The sequence below is a fragment of the Desmodus rotundus genome, chromosome 3, assembly GCF_022682495.2.
Source record: "Desmodus rotundus isolate HL8 chromosome 3, HLdesRot8A.1, whole genome shotgun sequence".
In the NCBI taxonomy this organism is placed as follows: Eukaryota; Metazoa; Chordata; class Mammalia; order Chiroptera; family Phyllostomidae; genus Desmodus; species Desmodus rotundus.
This window is the reverse complement of record NC_071389.1, coordinates 1,698,401-1,711,166: the sequence shown is the minus strand read 5'-3', so window position 1 is coordinate 1,711,166 and position 12,766 is coordinate 1,698,401. Positions and strand designations below refer to the sequence as shown.

The 12,766-nt window shown below is 59.2% G+C and overlaps 1 protein-coding gene across 2 annotated transcripts; it reads left to right on the top strand.

The window, feature by feature from the left end:
- The first annotated feature begins 6,550 nt into the window (after positions 1-6,550).
- C3H1orf174 (chromosome 3 C1orf174 homolog) lies at positions 6,551-12,633 on the top strand. 2 transcript variants are annotated; one of them, XM_024554166.4, is made up of 4 exons: positions 6,551-6,668; positions 10,396-10,506; positions 11,188-11,664; positions 12,075-12,633. In XM_024554166.4, exons 1-4 carry the CDS (start codon positions 6,654-6,656, stop codon positions 12,183-12,185), a joined length of 714 nt encoding a protein of 237 aa, XP_024409934.2. In that variant the 5' UTR covers positions 6,551-6,653; the 3' UTR covers positions 12,186-12,633. The 2 variants fall into 2 exon arrangements, with proteins under 2 accessions (XP_024409934.2, XP_045046381.2); XM_045190446.3 differs by having other exon boundaries at positions 10,369-10,506.
- Positions 12,634-12,766: the final 133 nt, after the last annotated feature.

Below are 12,766 nucleotides of genomic sequence, written 5' to 3'. Positions count from 1 at the left end.
GTGCCTAACATGACGCTGATGTTGGGCCGAATGAGCCAAAAGGGGTGGCTGCACACGGATGCCTGTGTGCATGGGCAGCGGAATAAACCTGCTCTGAGAGACCGAGGCACGGCCCACACCCTGCCCCCCGGCCTACCGGGTCCAGGCCCATCCCTGCACCACCCGCCTCGCTGGGGGCCCGGGGGCTCTCAGAACAGGGCTTCCTATCCACACGGCTCTCCCCCTGCCTGCTGAGGGGTCCTCAGAAAGCACTTCCTCCACTGAGCCGGAAATGTGGCCTTTGCCAGGCTCTGCACACCTTGGGCTCATTATCCAAAAGGCTTTGGGAGGGTGATCACCTTCGGTGAACTGGTCCACTGGCCGGGGAGCTCCCCAGCCAGGAGGACCTGGAGCTCACGGCTTCCATGCTCCTGGCCGAGTGCAACTTCATCGATTCCCACACGGGGGTGCTGTTTGCGTGGGAAATAAGACAACGGTCGTCCCTGAGTTCAGCTGCCCAGCAGTGCATGTGTGCTCACCTCTCCAGCCCCGTCTGACCCTCCGAGACGTGTTTGACGAATAAACCCAAGGACGGTGACATTTTGCATGTGTTGAGGAATCAGAAGACAATTCCTGGCTAATCCTGGTGTGTTTCTGCTGGGCCGGTGTTGGCGGGATGCGGAGGCTGGCTGAGAATTTTCCTGGGTCGACATTCATATCCTGAAGGCTACATACACACCCTGGCTCCTTTACCAAAATAAGTGTGAGTTGCCACCAATAAAAACAGAAGCGCTAGGCGATGTTTAGAACACACACAATTCGTTGCAGATGAGAGACGGAAGCCAGGAGTGGAAAGGCAAGTAAACGAGGTAGAACAGCACCAAGAATTTCTGAGCGAGCAACCCTCCGAGTTTCCTGCGCCGGGAGAAGAGGCAGAGCTGTGAGCTCAGGGGAGCGCTCTCAGGCCGCGGTCCGTGCGAACCGGAAGCCTGCGAGCCGGGCTGTGATAATAAGCTTCTGCTGGTCACGGGTTCGCTCAGACGTGAGCACATGTGGCCGACCCACAGGGGAACCCCATTCCCAGCAGGCTGCGGAGATAGGAGGCAGAGAGCGGCCCACTGTTCGCAAACACTGCGATGACAGGGACTGTGGGGTGCTCCAGCCAAGGAGGCTACAGAGTCGCCCCGAATTAGGCCAGCAGCGTGGGCTCCACACCCCGCTGTCTCCAGAACCTTTCTGCACCAGCCTCTCTCCACAGAGACCGTTGCCTGCTGGGCGCCGGCATCCCTCTGGAACAGGTTGGCACATCCTTACAGCCGCGGCAGCAGTTGGCCACGGGCCCCGAGGGCCCCACGGGCTCTGCACCTGCACATCCTTTTCAAACCCCTGTCCCGAAGACGCCTCGCACCCCCGGGACCTGGGCAGATGCGTGTGGGCTGGACCCATGCGGCCCTTCCCACGGTGGACGTCTGCCCCGCTGCAGGGCCGTGGCTGGCAAGCCAGGTCAGGCGGAGGGCCGGTCACTAGCAAGGAAACGTCCATTCGGGTCGATCGAAAGAGAACATTTAAAAATCAGGCGGCGGGAGTTTTCTTTTTTAATCAGTGCTGAACTTCACATACATCTTTTAATGGACTCGCTGTTTAGACCAGTTTGAGGTTCACAGAGAAACGGAGGGGAAGGTACAGAGATTCCCCACGTACCCGCAGCCCTGCACGTGCACGGCCGACACCCCCGGCAGAGGGGACACGTAATGCAGTGACAAACCCACACCCAGGCATCGTCATCCCCCACAGCCCACGGGGCCCACGAGGGGTCAGGCTTGGGGCTCGGCAGTCTGGGGGCCCGGACAAGCTTAGAATGATGCGTGTGCACCGTTAGAGCCTCAGATGGAGTGGTTTCCCTCCCCGGAGTTCCTCTGGGCTCCGCCCGGGCACCCCCTCTGACAGCCACTGGTCTCTCTGCCACCCCGCAGTCCGGCCTCTTCCAGAAGGTCGCGTAGTCGGAATCACACAGGTTAACCCGTCACTCAGCACCACGCACTCGAGGGGCCTCCGCCTCGTTCCATGACTCCACAGCTCATTTCTTTTCAGCACCGAATCACGTCCCACGTCGGGAGGGACCACACTTCACTCACCCGCTCACCTACCAAGGGGCGTCTTGGAGGCTTCCAAGGGTTGGCAACTGCGGATGAAGCTGCTATAAACGTCCACGTGCAGGTTTTTGTGGGCGTATAGGCTCCAGCTTATTTTGGAAACTGCCAGGGAGTGTGGTCGCCAGATCCCACGGTGAGAGGAGGTTCAGTTCTGTAAAACCCGGCGGCACCGTATCGCGTCCCCTCCAGCAGCAGGTGAGACTCCTGCCGCTCCATGTCCTCCTGTGAGCTGTTCTGGGCTTGTGACTTTTCTCTCATTTTTAAAAAGCTACCCCCACATCCTCCTTTTAAACAGAAAGGGTCGGCTTACCAGAGGCGATCGCACATCCTGCAGGTCACCGTCTGCTGGCCGCAGTGAGGCCTGCTCCGACCGGGCTGGCCTCAGCTAGCGACCGCATCTCCTGTCCGACTTCCCCGACAGCCCTGCGGAGCTGGCGGAAGGCACTCGGCTGTGGACACAGCAGGGTATGGCCAGGGACTGTCTCCAGGGCGAGAAGACAGTCCCTCAGAATCTTCAGCCCTCGATTCCGTGTGTATTCTCGCCACCAGAATGTCCCAGCCACTGCGCTGGGTTCGAGGACCGGGCTCGTGAGCAAAACACAGCCCCTGCTCTCAGAGAGCTTGCAGTCCGTGTGGGGGACCAACCACGGTCAAGGCCCTCACAGGTAGCTGCCAGTGTGTGGACGGCCGTCCCTGCAGCCCTGACCTAGGAAGGGCAGGCGGTACAGCTGGTCAGGAAGAACAGGAGGACTGAGGGGGGTGAGGAACCCAAAGAGCCGTGCAGAGGCGTGAGCTCAGGTTCTGTGTCGTGTGCACCCTCAGGTCCAAGTGCATCCCAACATGGTGGCCTAGGAGGTGGGGGACAGTGAGAGAATTCCAGAACAGCTCCCCCGCCATGTGAGGGCCCCCCGGCTGCTCGGGAGGGCCTCCATTGCCCACGCAGGGGCTCCGCTGGACCAGCAGGTCCTCACTGCGTTCCTGCCCATTTCCTCCTTCTGGGACCTACAGGGAAGAGGTGTCCCCTGATCACTTCCCACTGTCCCTTCCTCCGAGGAGCGTCACCTGGCCCCTCTGAGGTGTGACACCCAGTGCGTGCGCTGCCCTGTGATGTGGCTTCTCCCCTGTGGCCCTCGTCATTGTTGCAGATTTGCATTCGTTCCTGAGGTGACTCTGCCAACGCCCGTCCCCCCCCACCCTGGGACGAGAGCACGAAGCAGGCCGGCCCCGCGTCTGGCTGGGCCCACCACCACCGTAAGCCCAGGCCCAGCTCGTGCCGGGCCCACGTGGGAGCTCAGCACGCAGGTTGAGTGAGTAAATGGATGAATCTGAGGGAAAAGCCCACCTGCCACCATGTCTTCGAAGGACAAGCTCAGAATCATGGAAAGCAGACACGGGCAGGTTTCACTGGGGCTGGGGACCTGGTGATGTCCCCTGAGGACACCAACTGAAGCTGAGTTGAGGTCTGAAGAATGAGAGGCAGGAAGAAATGATTTTCCAGGCAGAGGGAACAGCGTGTGCAAGGTGGGAAGGAACCCCGCAGCCCCATGGGCTGGGAGGACCCAGCCCGCACAGCAGAGGGGGAAGGCAGAAGGCCGTGGGGCCAGCTGCATCTGGGGGAGGGGCAACCACCTAGGACCTTCTCTATGTTCATTCAGCAAACACTCATGGAGCACCTGCTGTGCGCCAGGCACCGTGCTGGGCCTTACGGGTCCTATTGCAACCGTTGGTCTCGATCCTGGAGGCAGTGGGAAGCCCTGAGGAGCTTTAGCAGGGGGCCCGGCCACCACTGATGTGACCACCCGGCTGCCAGGGACGCGACAAGCCAGAGGAGACAGCTGCAAAGCTTTGCTGTCTAGAATCAGCAGGAATGGTTGCTGATTGGACGTGGGCAGAGAGGGAGAGATATCGAAGGTCGCCCGGGTCTCAGGCCTGAGCAGCAGGAAATGCCACTCACGTAACTGAGGCGGGAAGCGGGGTGAGCGGGAAGCAGGGTGAGCGGGGAGCAGGGTGAGCGGGGAGCAGGGCGTATCTGTGAGCAGACACCAGGAGCCCCTCCAGGACGTCAAACTCCCTGCGGCTCCAAGAGGCCGGAGCCACAGCCAGGCAGACTCGTGCAGAGCAGCATTTCTGCCCATCGACACTCGCTGTGAGCAGCTGTGGGGCCCTCAACGGGCTGGTGGCGATCAAGGCCTGGTTTCTGAGAACTCTGGGCTCTGAAGGGTTCGAAAATAAAACCACCCAACCCTTCTGATCATGAAGGCAATTTCCGTGAAAATGGGATGGGTTAGGTGTTTAATACAGTATCGCTTTGGGTTTTTCTTAACAGCCAGCAATATATTGGTTCCTTTTCCAACGGGTCTCCTGCCAGTCCACACTCGTCTTCCCCCTTCTGCGTGCACCGTGGGAGACGGCACGGGAGAAGCACAGGCCTGTGGGGGAAAGGGTGCCACCACGGGGTAGGTGACTGTGTGTTCGTGTGAGAGCGTGTGCATGTGTGTGTACACGCGAACCCCACAGGGCCCCTCACACACCGCCGAGAGCAGTGCCACGTGCCACCTAACAGAAGGACCGTCTGCAGAGCAGAGGGGCTGCCGGACCCCTAAGTACTCTCACTTTTATGCACTAAAAAGAGGCATCAGCTGTATTTCCAGGCTTGGAGGGAGTCATTCCCGACGAGCAGAGAACATTAACGCTTTCCGAAGCGACTATGAATCACGCCTCCACCACGGAACAAAGCACAGAGGGACCCCCAGGCGGTACACGAGGCCACGGTGCCGCATAGCTCACTTTTCCACCTTTACAGTTTTAACTGAAAAACCTAATGCTTCTGACAAAACAGCCTGATTTAAACGTTCTCACCTGCAAAAAATGTCATAAAAAAGGAAGCACCGTGCTCATCGACTTGCAAAGCACGCGGCTGGCTGCCAGCCCGGCTGTGGTCACAGGGAGGGGCGTCCTTCAGCCTGCAAGCGCTCCATAGCCCACTGTGTCCGTTTTCAGGCACGTCCTGGAGCCCAGGAACCGGGGTCTGGGGTGTGTAAGGGCAAAGCTGGACTTCACCTTTGTGAAAGTCTCAACTGCTGAGAAGCAGCCACATCCTGGGGTGGGCAAGAGCCAGCGTATCGCCAGGGGCTTTGGAAAGGTGGCCGGGTGGCTCCCTGTGACCTGCTCTCACGGAAGCCGAGGAGGCAGGCAGAGAGTGAAGCAGGGTGAAGGGGTTAGGCACCCCATCCTGCAGCCCAGGATGGCTGTGAACACAGTCCAACACAAAACTGTAAATTTACTTAAAACATTATGAGATGTGTGTGTGTGTGTGTGTGTGTGTGTGTGTGATTACGTGTCGCGGTGTATTTAATGAGTGGCCCAAGACAACTCTTCTTCCAGTGTGGCCCAGAGACGCCAAAATGTTGGACACCCCTGCGTAAAAGATAATGTAAATGGAGCCTCTTTCAACACGGAGAAACTCCCTTGCACGCCTTCTGCCTCAAACCGTTGGGAAGGTTCAAACCCGGCAAAATAACCTTTGGGTGGGGCCCAAGCTCCTGCTGCAAAGAACTGTTTGCAAAGGTAACGAGAAAGCAGACCTGACGCTGGCGGCCGGGGCTGAAAATGGAAAAGAGTTTAGAACTAGCGTCACCACGCCGGCTTCTCTGCACCTGCAGGCACCGCTGCAGGCACCCCCGCCTTCTCCGGAAGTCATTGTTCCCCTTCCCTTCCGCACAAGTGCCGCCCGCCTTTGTGGCCAATAGGAACACTCGTTGAACCAGTGCTTCCAAGTAGCCATTCTCTGATCTCAAATAAACGCCGGTTGTCTTCCACTTCGAAAGGCCTTTTATTTTTAGGGTAACACCAGGAAGAAAGCTAGGGGAGTCGGCCAGGTACAGGAAGTGGCCGATGCAGTCCTTTTCCCCCCAAGGTCAAAGAAAAGGCTGGGTTCATTCGTGCAACCCTACTGGGCTCCTGGGCCAGGTCCCACCGACACCCGGCCCGGCCCACAGAACCTCGCCTGCCCGCCATAGAGGGGTGATGAGTCCCTCTGGCCAAGGCCCACCAGCAAGAGATGCAGGACCTCGCCTGGCTTGCCGTCACGACTGCCAGGGAAGGCGGCTTCGGCGAGCCACCAGGCCAGGGGGGTTCCAGCACTGCTCACGGCGCTCACAAAGCGGGGATCAGGGAGCCCACCACGGTCATGCCCGCCCTCCTTCAGACAAGGGCCCAAGGGACTTCAAGGGAACTGCCCGTCCCAAAGATGGTTGCCGCCCCTCTTAAACGTGGCGGCCTCAGAGGCAGCACTGGAGGCGCCCTTCACAAACATGGCCACCACCCGGCTGCTACGTAAGGCGCCCGCTTTGTTGGGTCACATGCCCGAAGACTCCGGGCTGTGATTGGTCAAGCCTGTGGTGACGTCAGACGCCGCAGCGCGGGCGGAGGGCCGTAGTGTGGCGGTAGCACGGTGAAGCGTTAGGCCGGAGCGAGGGGTTTGGCGGCGTTGCTGGGGGCGGCAGCGCGCTTCTCACACTCATGAGGAGCCGGAAGGTGAGGGGGCCGAGGCCGGGCCGGAGCAGGGTCGGGGGAGGCGGGGGCTCCGGCCACCGGTTGCCTGGAGACCTGAAGACGGACGCCTCGAGCCAAGGGGCGACCTCTGCTTGGGCCGAGGCCGAGTGAGCTCTCGGGCCACGCCCTTTAGAGGGGGACTCCCCGACCACGCCCACGGGAAGGGGCTTCAGACCTCGCTCCCTGTAACGGGGCTCTCAGGCCACATCCCAGAATGGGGCTCCTTCTCCAGAGCTGGTCTGGACCCCAGGCTTTTTTCCTGGCGCTGCCAAGCCAGAGGGTCATGTTTTTCTGTTGCCACCACTCAAGCCCGGGAGACCTCAGCTTGGCCGCAGTCACCCCATGTGCACAGTATAGGGTGACGGGGAATCCACCCCAAAAGGGGGTGCGGATGGAGGGGCACCAGTTTCTGGCACTTCGTAACCGGCGCGCGGTGTGACCGGAGGCAAGGGGCTGGGACCCCTTCTACCCTGACGGCGTGGGCCGGGCCCGGGCCCTCCTGGGGGCGGGGCTGCGCCGGGGCCGGGCGGGCTTGCCTCACGGCCCGGGCGTTCCCACGGAGCGGGGCCCGCCTCCCGCGGCCGTGCGTGGCTTTGACCCTGGGATGCCCCCGTAGACAGCACGCAGCTGACCCTTGCATGCGGCGGCCTTTCCCCGTCGACGTCTCTGCCTCTCGGTTCAGCTGGCCCACGCACGTTCAGGTCTAAGGGTATAGATGGAGGCACGCGAACCGCTCTCCTTTCGTATTCGCTGTCCTCTGGTTTGTTATGGTCCTGGTGTCAATGGGTTAAAGTGGGTGTGTTCGAATGTAACAGTTTCATTGGGTGATGCTTTTCACCAGTTTAAAAATTTTCTTTCCGGGTGGTCGCTGCAGGTTTAACGTATCCGTCGTAGCCGCAGAATCAGCGTCAGATTCGCCGAGAAGTGGAAGTGTTGCCCCTCTGCTGCTCTAGTTTCGTCACCTGCTTTGGGGGTGTTGTAAATAATACACTGTTGCTGCAAGCCCAGCAATACACTGTTGTGACTATGTTACCACCCACAGCCGCGTTCTTAGCCGGACGGCGCCTCGCTCGCACTGGCCGCCCACCGCCCTGGTGCTGGCGTCGCGGGTGGAGCAAGCCCACTCTCCCTTGCGTCGCGCCCGTATTGCTGTATGCAGGTGCTTTTCGAGCCAGTTAAGAGGAGTGACCCTTCATTTAAAGGGCCTTCTGCAAGGACACAATTGCACTCACCAGGGCTGGCTTTTTTCCTTCGGATTTGAATTGCCACCTGAGATCGCTTGGTTTCAGCCCCAAGGACCTGCTTGCGTATTTCCGCCTCTTGCCTCTTGGTTCAGACGGCCACCCGCGGCCTCTGGCTTCTGGTTCATCCCGAAGTGCCCGTTCTGCCTTCGGGTTTGAAGGAGAGCTTCTTACAAGGCTCTGGGCTGGCAGTTTGCTTGGGGTTTTGTTGGTTTTGGTTTGGGGGCGGTTTTTCTTTCTTTATTTATTTATTTTGAGAACCTAGACTGTATCAGAACATGCCCCCGTGATCTGGCCTCCACCGTGTCTGCTGCCCCGTCAGCGGCTTCTTTATCGGGCTTCCCTTGTAAGTAAGGAGCCATTTTCCTCCCTCTGCTTTCAGATTTTCTCCTGTCTGTGACGCAGCGTTTCTTCCAGCGATGTGTCTCAGGTCTCTGAGATTCCTGGGTGAGGAGGTGGTGGTCTAGTAAATTTGGGGAGTTTTCTCCCGTTTTCTCTTTGACCATCTTTCTGCTCCTCTCCGTCCTTTCTTCTCGGAACCCCCACTGCACGTGAATTGGGTCACTAGAGGCCCAGCATTGCTCTAAGACTCTCCGTTTTCTTCCGTCCTGTTTCTCTCTGCTCTTCGGCTTGCGCAGCTGGCCAACAGTCCGTCTCCCGGCCCGCAGGCTCTTACTCCGCCAGGTCGCACCTCCTGTTGAGCCCCTCTGCTGAATGTTTTATTTTAGACCTGCTTTTCCCCTGCGGAAATTACAGTTGGTTTGTTTTTATAATAACTTTGACGTTTTCTGTTAGATGCAACATTATCATCAAGTCTTACTTTTTTAATCACTTTCCTTATTTCTTTTTCACATGTTTAAAATGGCTAATTTAAACACTTCCTGTTCAGTCCATGGCCCCGGTCACCCTCACAGCAGGGCTGTCTGCTCTTGTGTTTCCTTGCATGCTTCCTAATTCTTTGTTGAAACTGGACATTTTAGACGATACAGTGTAGCAACTCCGGCAGGATCTCCCAGCCCTGCCCCAGGGCGTTCTTGTTAGTACACCATTTATTTGTTTAGTGACTGAGTGGGTTATTCTGTCATGGTCTGTCCCCGCCCACAGGGCAGTGCCCACAGTCACCCTGTGCTGACGGTGCTTTTAGGGGGCTCTCCCTCTGAACACCCCAGCTGGGAACTCCATTAATTGCCCGCCGAACGCCCAGCGGTTTCCGCTAAGGCCTGAGGCGGTAGGCGCTCTACAAACTGACCCTGCTCTGGCTTCTCTGAAGGAAGGGTTTCGGGGTCAGTGTCCGCTGCTGTTCTGACCCCTGAGGGCTCCTCCCACTGCTCCCTCCTGTCCCGTCCTGCAGACTAGCTGCCCACCGCAGATCCGCTGCCTTTCCTCTCAGCCCCTGCCGTTCTGGACTCGGACACACTCCCCGCGGAGCAAGGCAGTCCCTTTTAGGAAGAGGTGAAGAGCGCTCCGTTCTGATGCCGCCTCTCCCCAGGCAAAGCCTCTGAGCCAGGGCTCTGTGTAGCTGGGGCGGTGACAGGCTTCTCCGTATGGCCCCCCTGCTCCGGAACTGAGCACCCGGGGAGACGGGCAGTGGCGGCGACCTGGTGAGCAGCACGGGCCATGGTGGGGTGGGCGCCATGCCGTTGTAGCGATGCCTCAAGGTGCCTTTTCCGTTTTTGATCCCGTTTCTTGTGAGCGTGTGGCCTTTCCTCTGCCCCCTCCAGTGTCCCTGTGCTGCGCCCTTCCCTTTATCACTCACTGCCATCCTCTCCTACTCGTGTGCGGCATCCACCCCGGAGCAGGAAAAGAAATCCGCAGAAGAAACCACTGAAACTCCAGCAAAGTCTGCAGCTTAGCAACAGTGCTAGGGCCGTGACTGGGTAACACCCGGAGAGCCGAGCGAGGACGCCTGTGCTGGAGCTCCTTGTACCAAAACCCTAACGTCATTCCCACGTTTTCATTAGCTCCTGTGGTTACTGGAAGACTCTCCTTTGCAGTAGACCAGAGGTGGACCCGTTTCTTGCCGTTAAGGCTTATCAGACAGACAGATGAGGGCCACTGTGAACTGATGGAATTAGGGTGGATTCTAGCTGTAACTTCAGGGAGGGAGTGACGGGGGTGGAGGATGGTGGCTTGTTTGTTCCTGTTACTTTGTATCTGGAAGGGTTTGAGAGCCTTCTGAGGAGGGCTGTGTACTGCTTGTCCGGAATGATCACCTTGTACACGCGGTTCCGAGAAGCGTGCAGTGAGGGGAAGGTCACGCCAAGCTGGCAAGACAGTGGGAAGTATAGATCTTGCATCTCAAACCCCGAGTCTTGTTCGAATTCACGCACCCAGACCACAGGCGTCCTTCCATGATGACGATAAAGGGGGGCGGGAGGGACCACCTCCAGGTTTCCCCAGTTAGGAAACCTCGCCTCGGCGCCCCTATTTCTGGAGAACAGCGTCTGACGGCCGAGCCTCTGGTCCAGCTCACAGGGGGAGTGCGGTCCTCGGCGCGCCTGAGAGCCCGGAGCTACGCGGCCAGGTTGGCCTCTGCCCAGGAAGCCGGGATCGCCCCATCCGCCAGGACGGCATGTCAGGTGAGCCTCGTACAGGAAGACGCCAGGATGCGGGCGCAGGGTTCACCTAGAGGCATGCTGTCGTGGCACCAGAGGTGGGGGGGGCGGGGGGGCTGTCAGTGCCTGCAGATCCAGGGCTCTGCTTCCAGAGGGTCTGCCTACTCGTGGGCGTGCATCTCGGGCCCCATCTCCTTTGATGCCCCCCTTTGAGTGACGGTGGCATAGTGCCGTCCTGTCCACCCCTGAGGGCTCGGGAGAACGGCAGCGCGGCTGGAGCGGGGCCCCGAGTGTCTGGCTGCAGAGCAGCCCTTGCCCTGGAGTTGCACAGGGTCTGTCAGCCTCCGTGAGGCTGGGGCTCGGTTCACCAGCAGCTCCCCCCGTACGCGGCCGGGAAAAGCCAGCAGGCATCGGTGGCCACCACTCCCAGTCCGTGCCTGTACGCAGCTCCCGCTCCACAGAGAGGAGTGGACACTGGTGCGTTTGTGGCCAGTTTGTGATCTGTCCATGCGTGTTTCTGACTTCACCTTAGGAAATCGACAGCCTAGAGAAAGCGGCAGTGGTGGGGGGTGTTGGGCAGTGCCCCAGCCCTGACCCCCCCGCAGGGTCCGGGCTTCAGCGTGTCCGCGGCTTCAAGTGTGAGAAACGCGAGCTCTGCAACCCTCGACGGGCCTTCCTCTCTCTGACGTTTTTCTTCCTCGACAGACTTCCTCGTCACACAAAGCCACGGACAGGCGAACTTCCAAGAAGTTTAAGTACGACAAAGGTCATCTTATGAAATCAGAATTACAGAAGCTGGTCCCCAAGAGCGAGAGCACTCCCCTGCCCAGAGTGTCACCAGAGGCCCCTTGTAAGAACGAGCCCCTGGAGCTGGCTGACGGCGGCCCGGTGCCCCCAGGAAGGGAAGCCAGGGTCTATGCCGCACAGGAGACCACGGGCCTCCCCTTCGGGCACGGCCGAGTCGTGCGGAACACTTGCTCAGCAGGGACAGAGGACGGCCTGTCTGGCGTTCTTCCAAGCGCAGGGCTGAACAGCAGCCCCAGTGTGGGGGGCGGGTCCACACGGGACACCGAGCTGACCCGGACGCCGCCGCTGCACATGGACGGCAGCGTCTTCCTGGACGACGACAGCAACCAGCCGATGCCGGTGAGCAGGTTCTTCGGCAACGTCGAGCTGATGCAGGTAAGTCGGGCGGCGCCTTGGGGGTTCCTCAGCCACTGTGCTCCCGGCGCCTGCGTGCAAACACCGCCCTGGCACGAGTCAAATGCACAGGCCTCGCTGTAACCCAGGAGGAGCTAATGAGACAGCTGCTCACTGGGACACGCCCACCCGTCCCACTCCCACTCTGGCCCTCTGCGGGGGCGGGGAGGGGGCTCTGTGTCTCTGGACCTCACTGCAGGGGCCTGAGGTCCATTCTTTGTTTGCAAGCAGCGCCCCACGCCTGCTGGGCTTCCTTGTTTCCCCCTTTCTCTCCCTCCGGGGGCACACGGTCCTCATCTGGGGAGCTGAGCTGCGACTCAGCCCCACCGTGCGCAGGTGCTGCGCTGCGGGAGGGCCGCCTGTGACTGGCCGCGGCGTGTTCTCTCCCCAAGGACCTCCCGCCGGCGTCTTCATCTTGTCCTTCAGTGAGCAGACGGGAGTTCAGGAAAATGCATTTCAGAGCCAAAGATGACGAGGAGGAGGAAGAGGACGCAGAGATGTAGAGAATAAAACACACGCGCCAACTTCTTGCATTTTCAGTGCAGTTAACAGTTGCCAGTTTAGCAGATTAAGGGATTTATCAAATGTATCCCCGAGAGGGTGTGCCTCAAATCACACTTCTGGGGGCGGCTCCACCTGCAGCGGAGACTGGGGGGGGGCGGAAGCGGCCGCCTCGTCTGCACTGGGGCCCGACTTCTGTCTTTACGGGTGCTGAGGAGGGGGGTGTGAGGCGGCGGCCAGGGCTGGTTGGCCGGGATGTATTTGTACAGAAAGCTCTTGAGTTTTGCTAACACTCGAGCCCATTTCCTGTGGTGAGAATTTGATCATTCTTGTGATCGATTCAGTGACAGTTCTTAAAGAACGCGCCTTTATTTCTGTATATGAAGCTAATGTTTATCCTGGAAATTTTGCAAGATACATATGGGAAAAATAAAATATATTTTGAAAATATTTTAAGAAGCCTTATGTCCCTGACAGTATTCCTTTCTAAAACGTATGGGGGCACCCTCGCCCGGCCGCTCAGCTGGTTAGAGACTACGCTGAGGCCGCGGGTTCGGTCCACGGTCAGGGCACGTACAAGAAC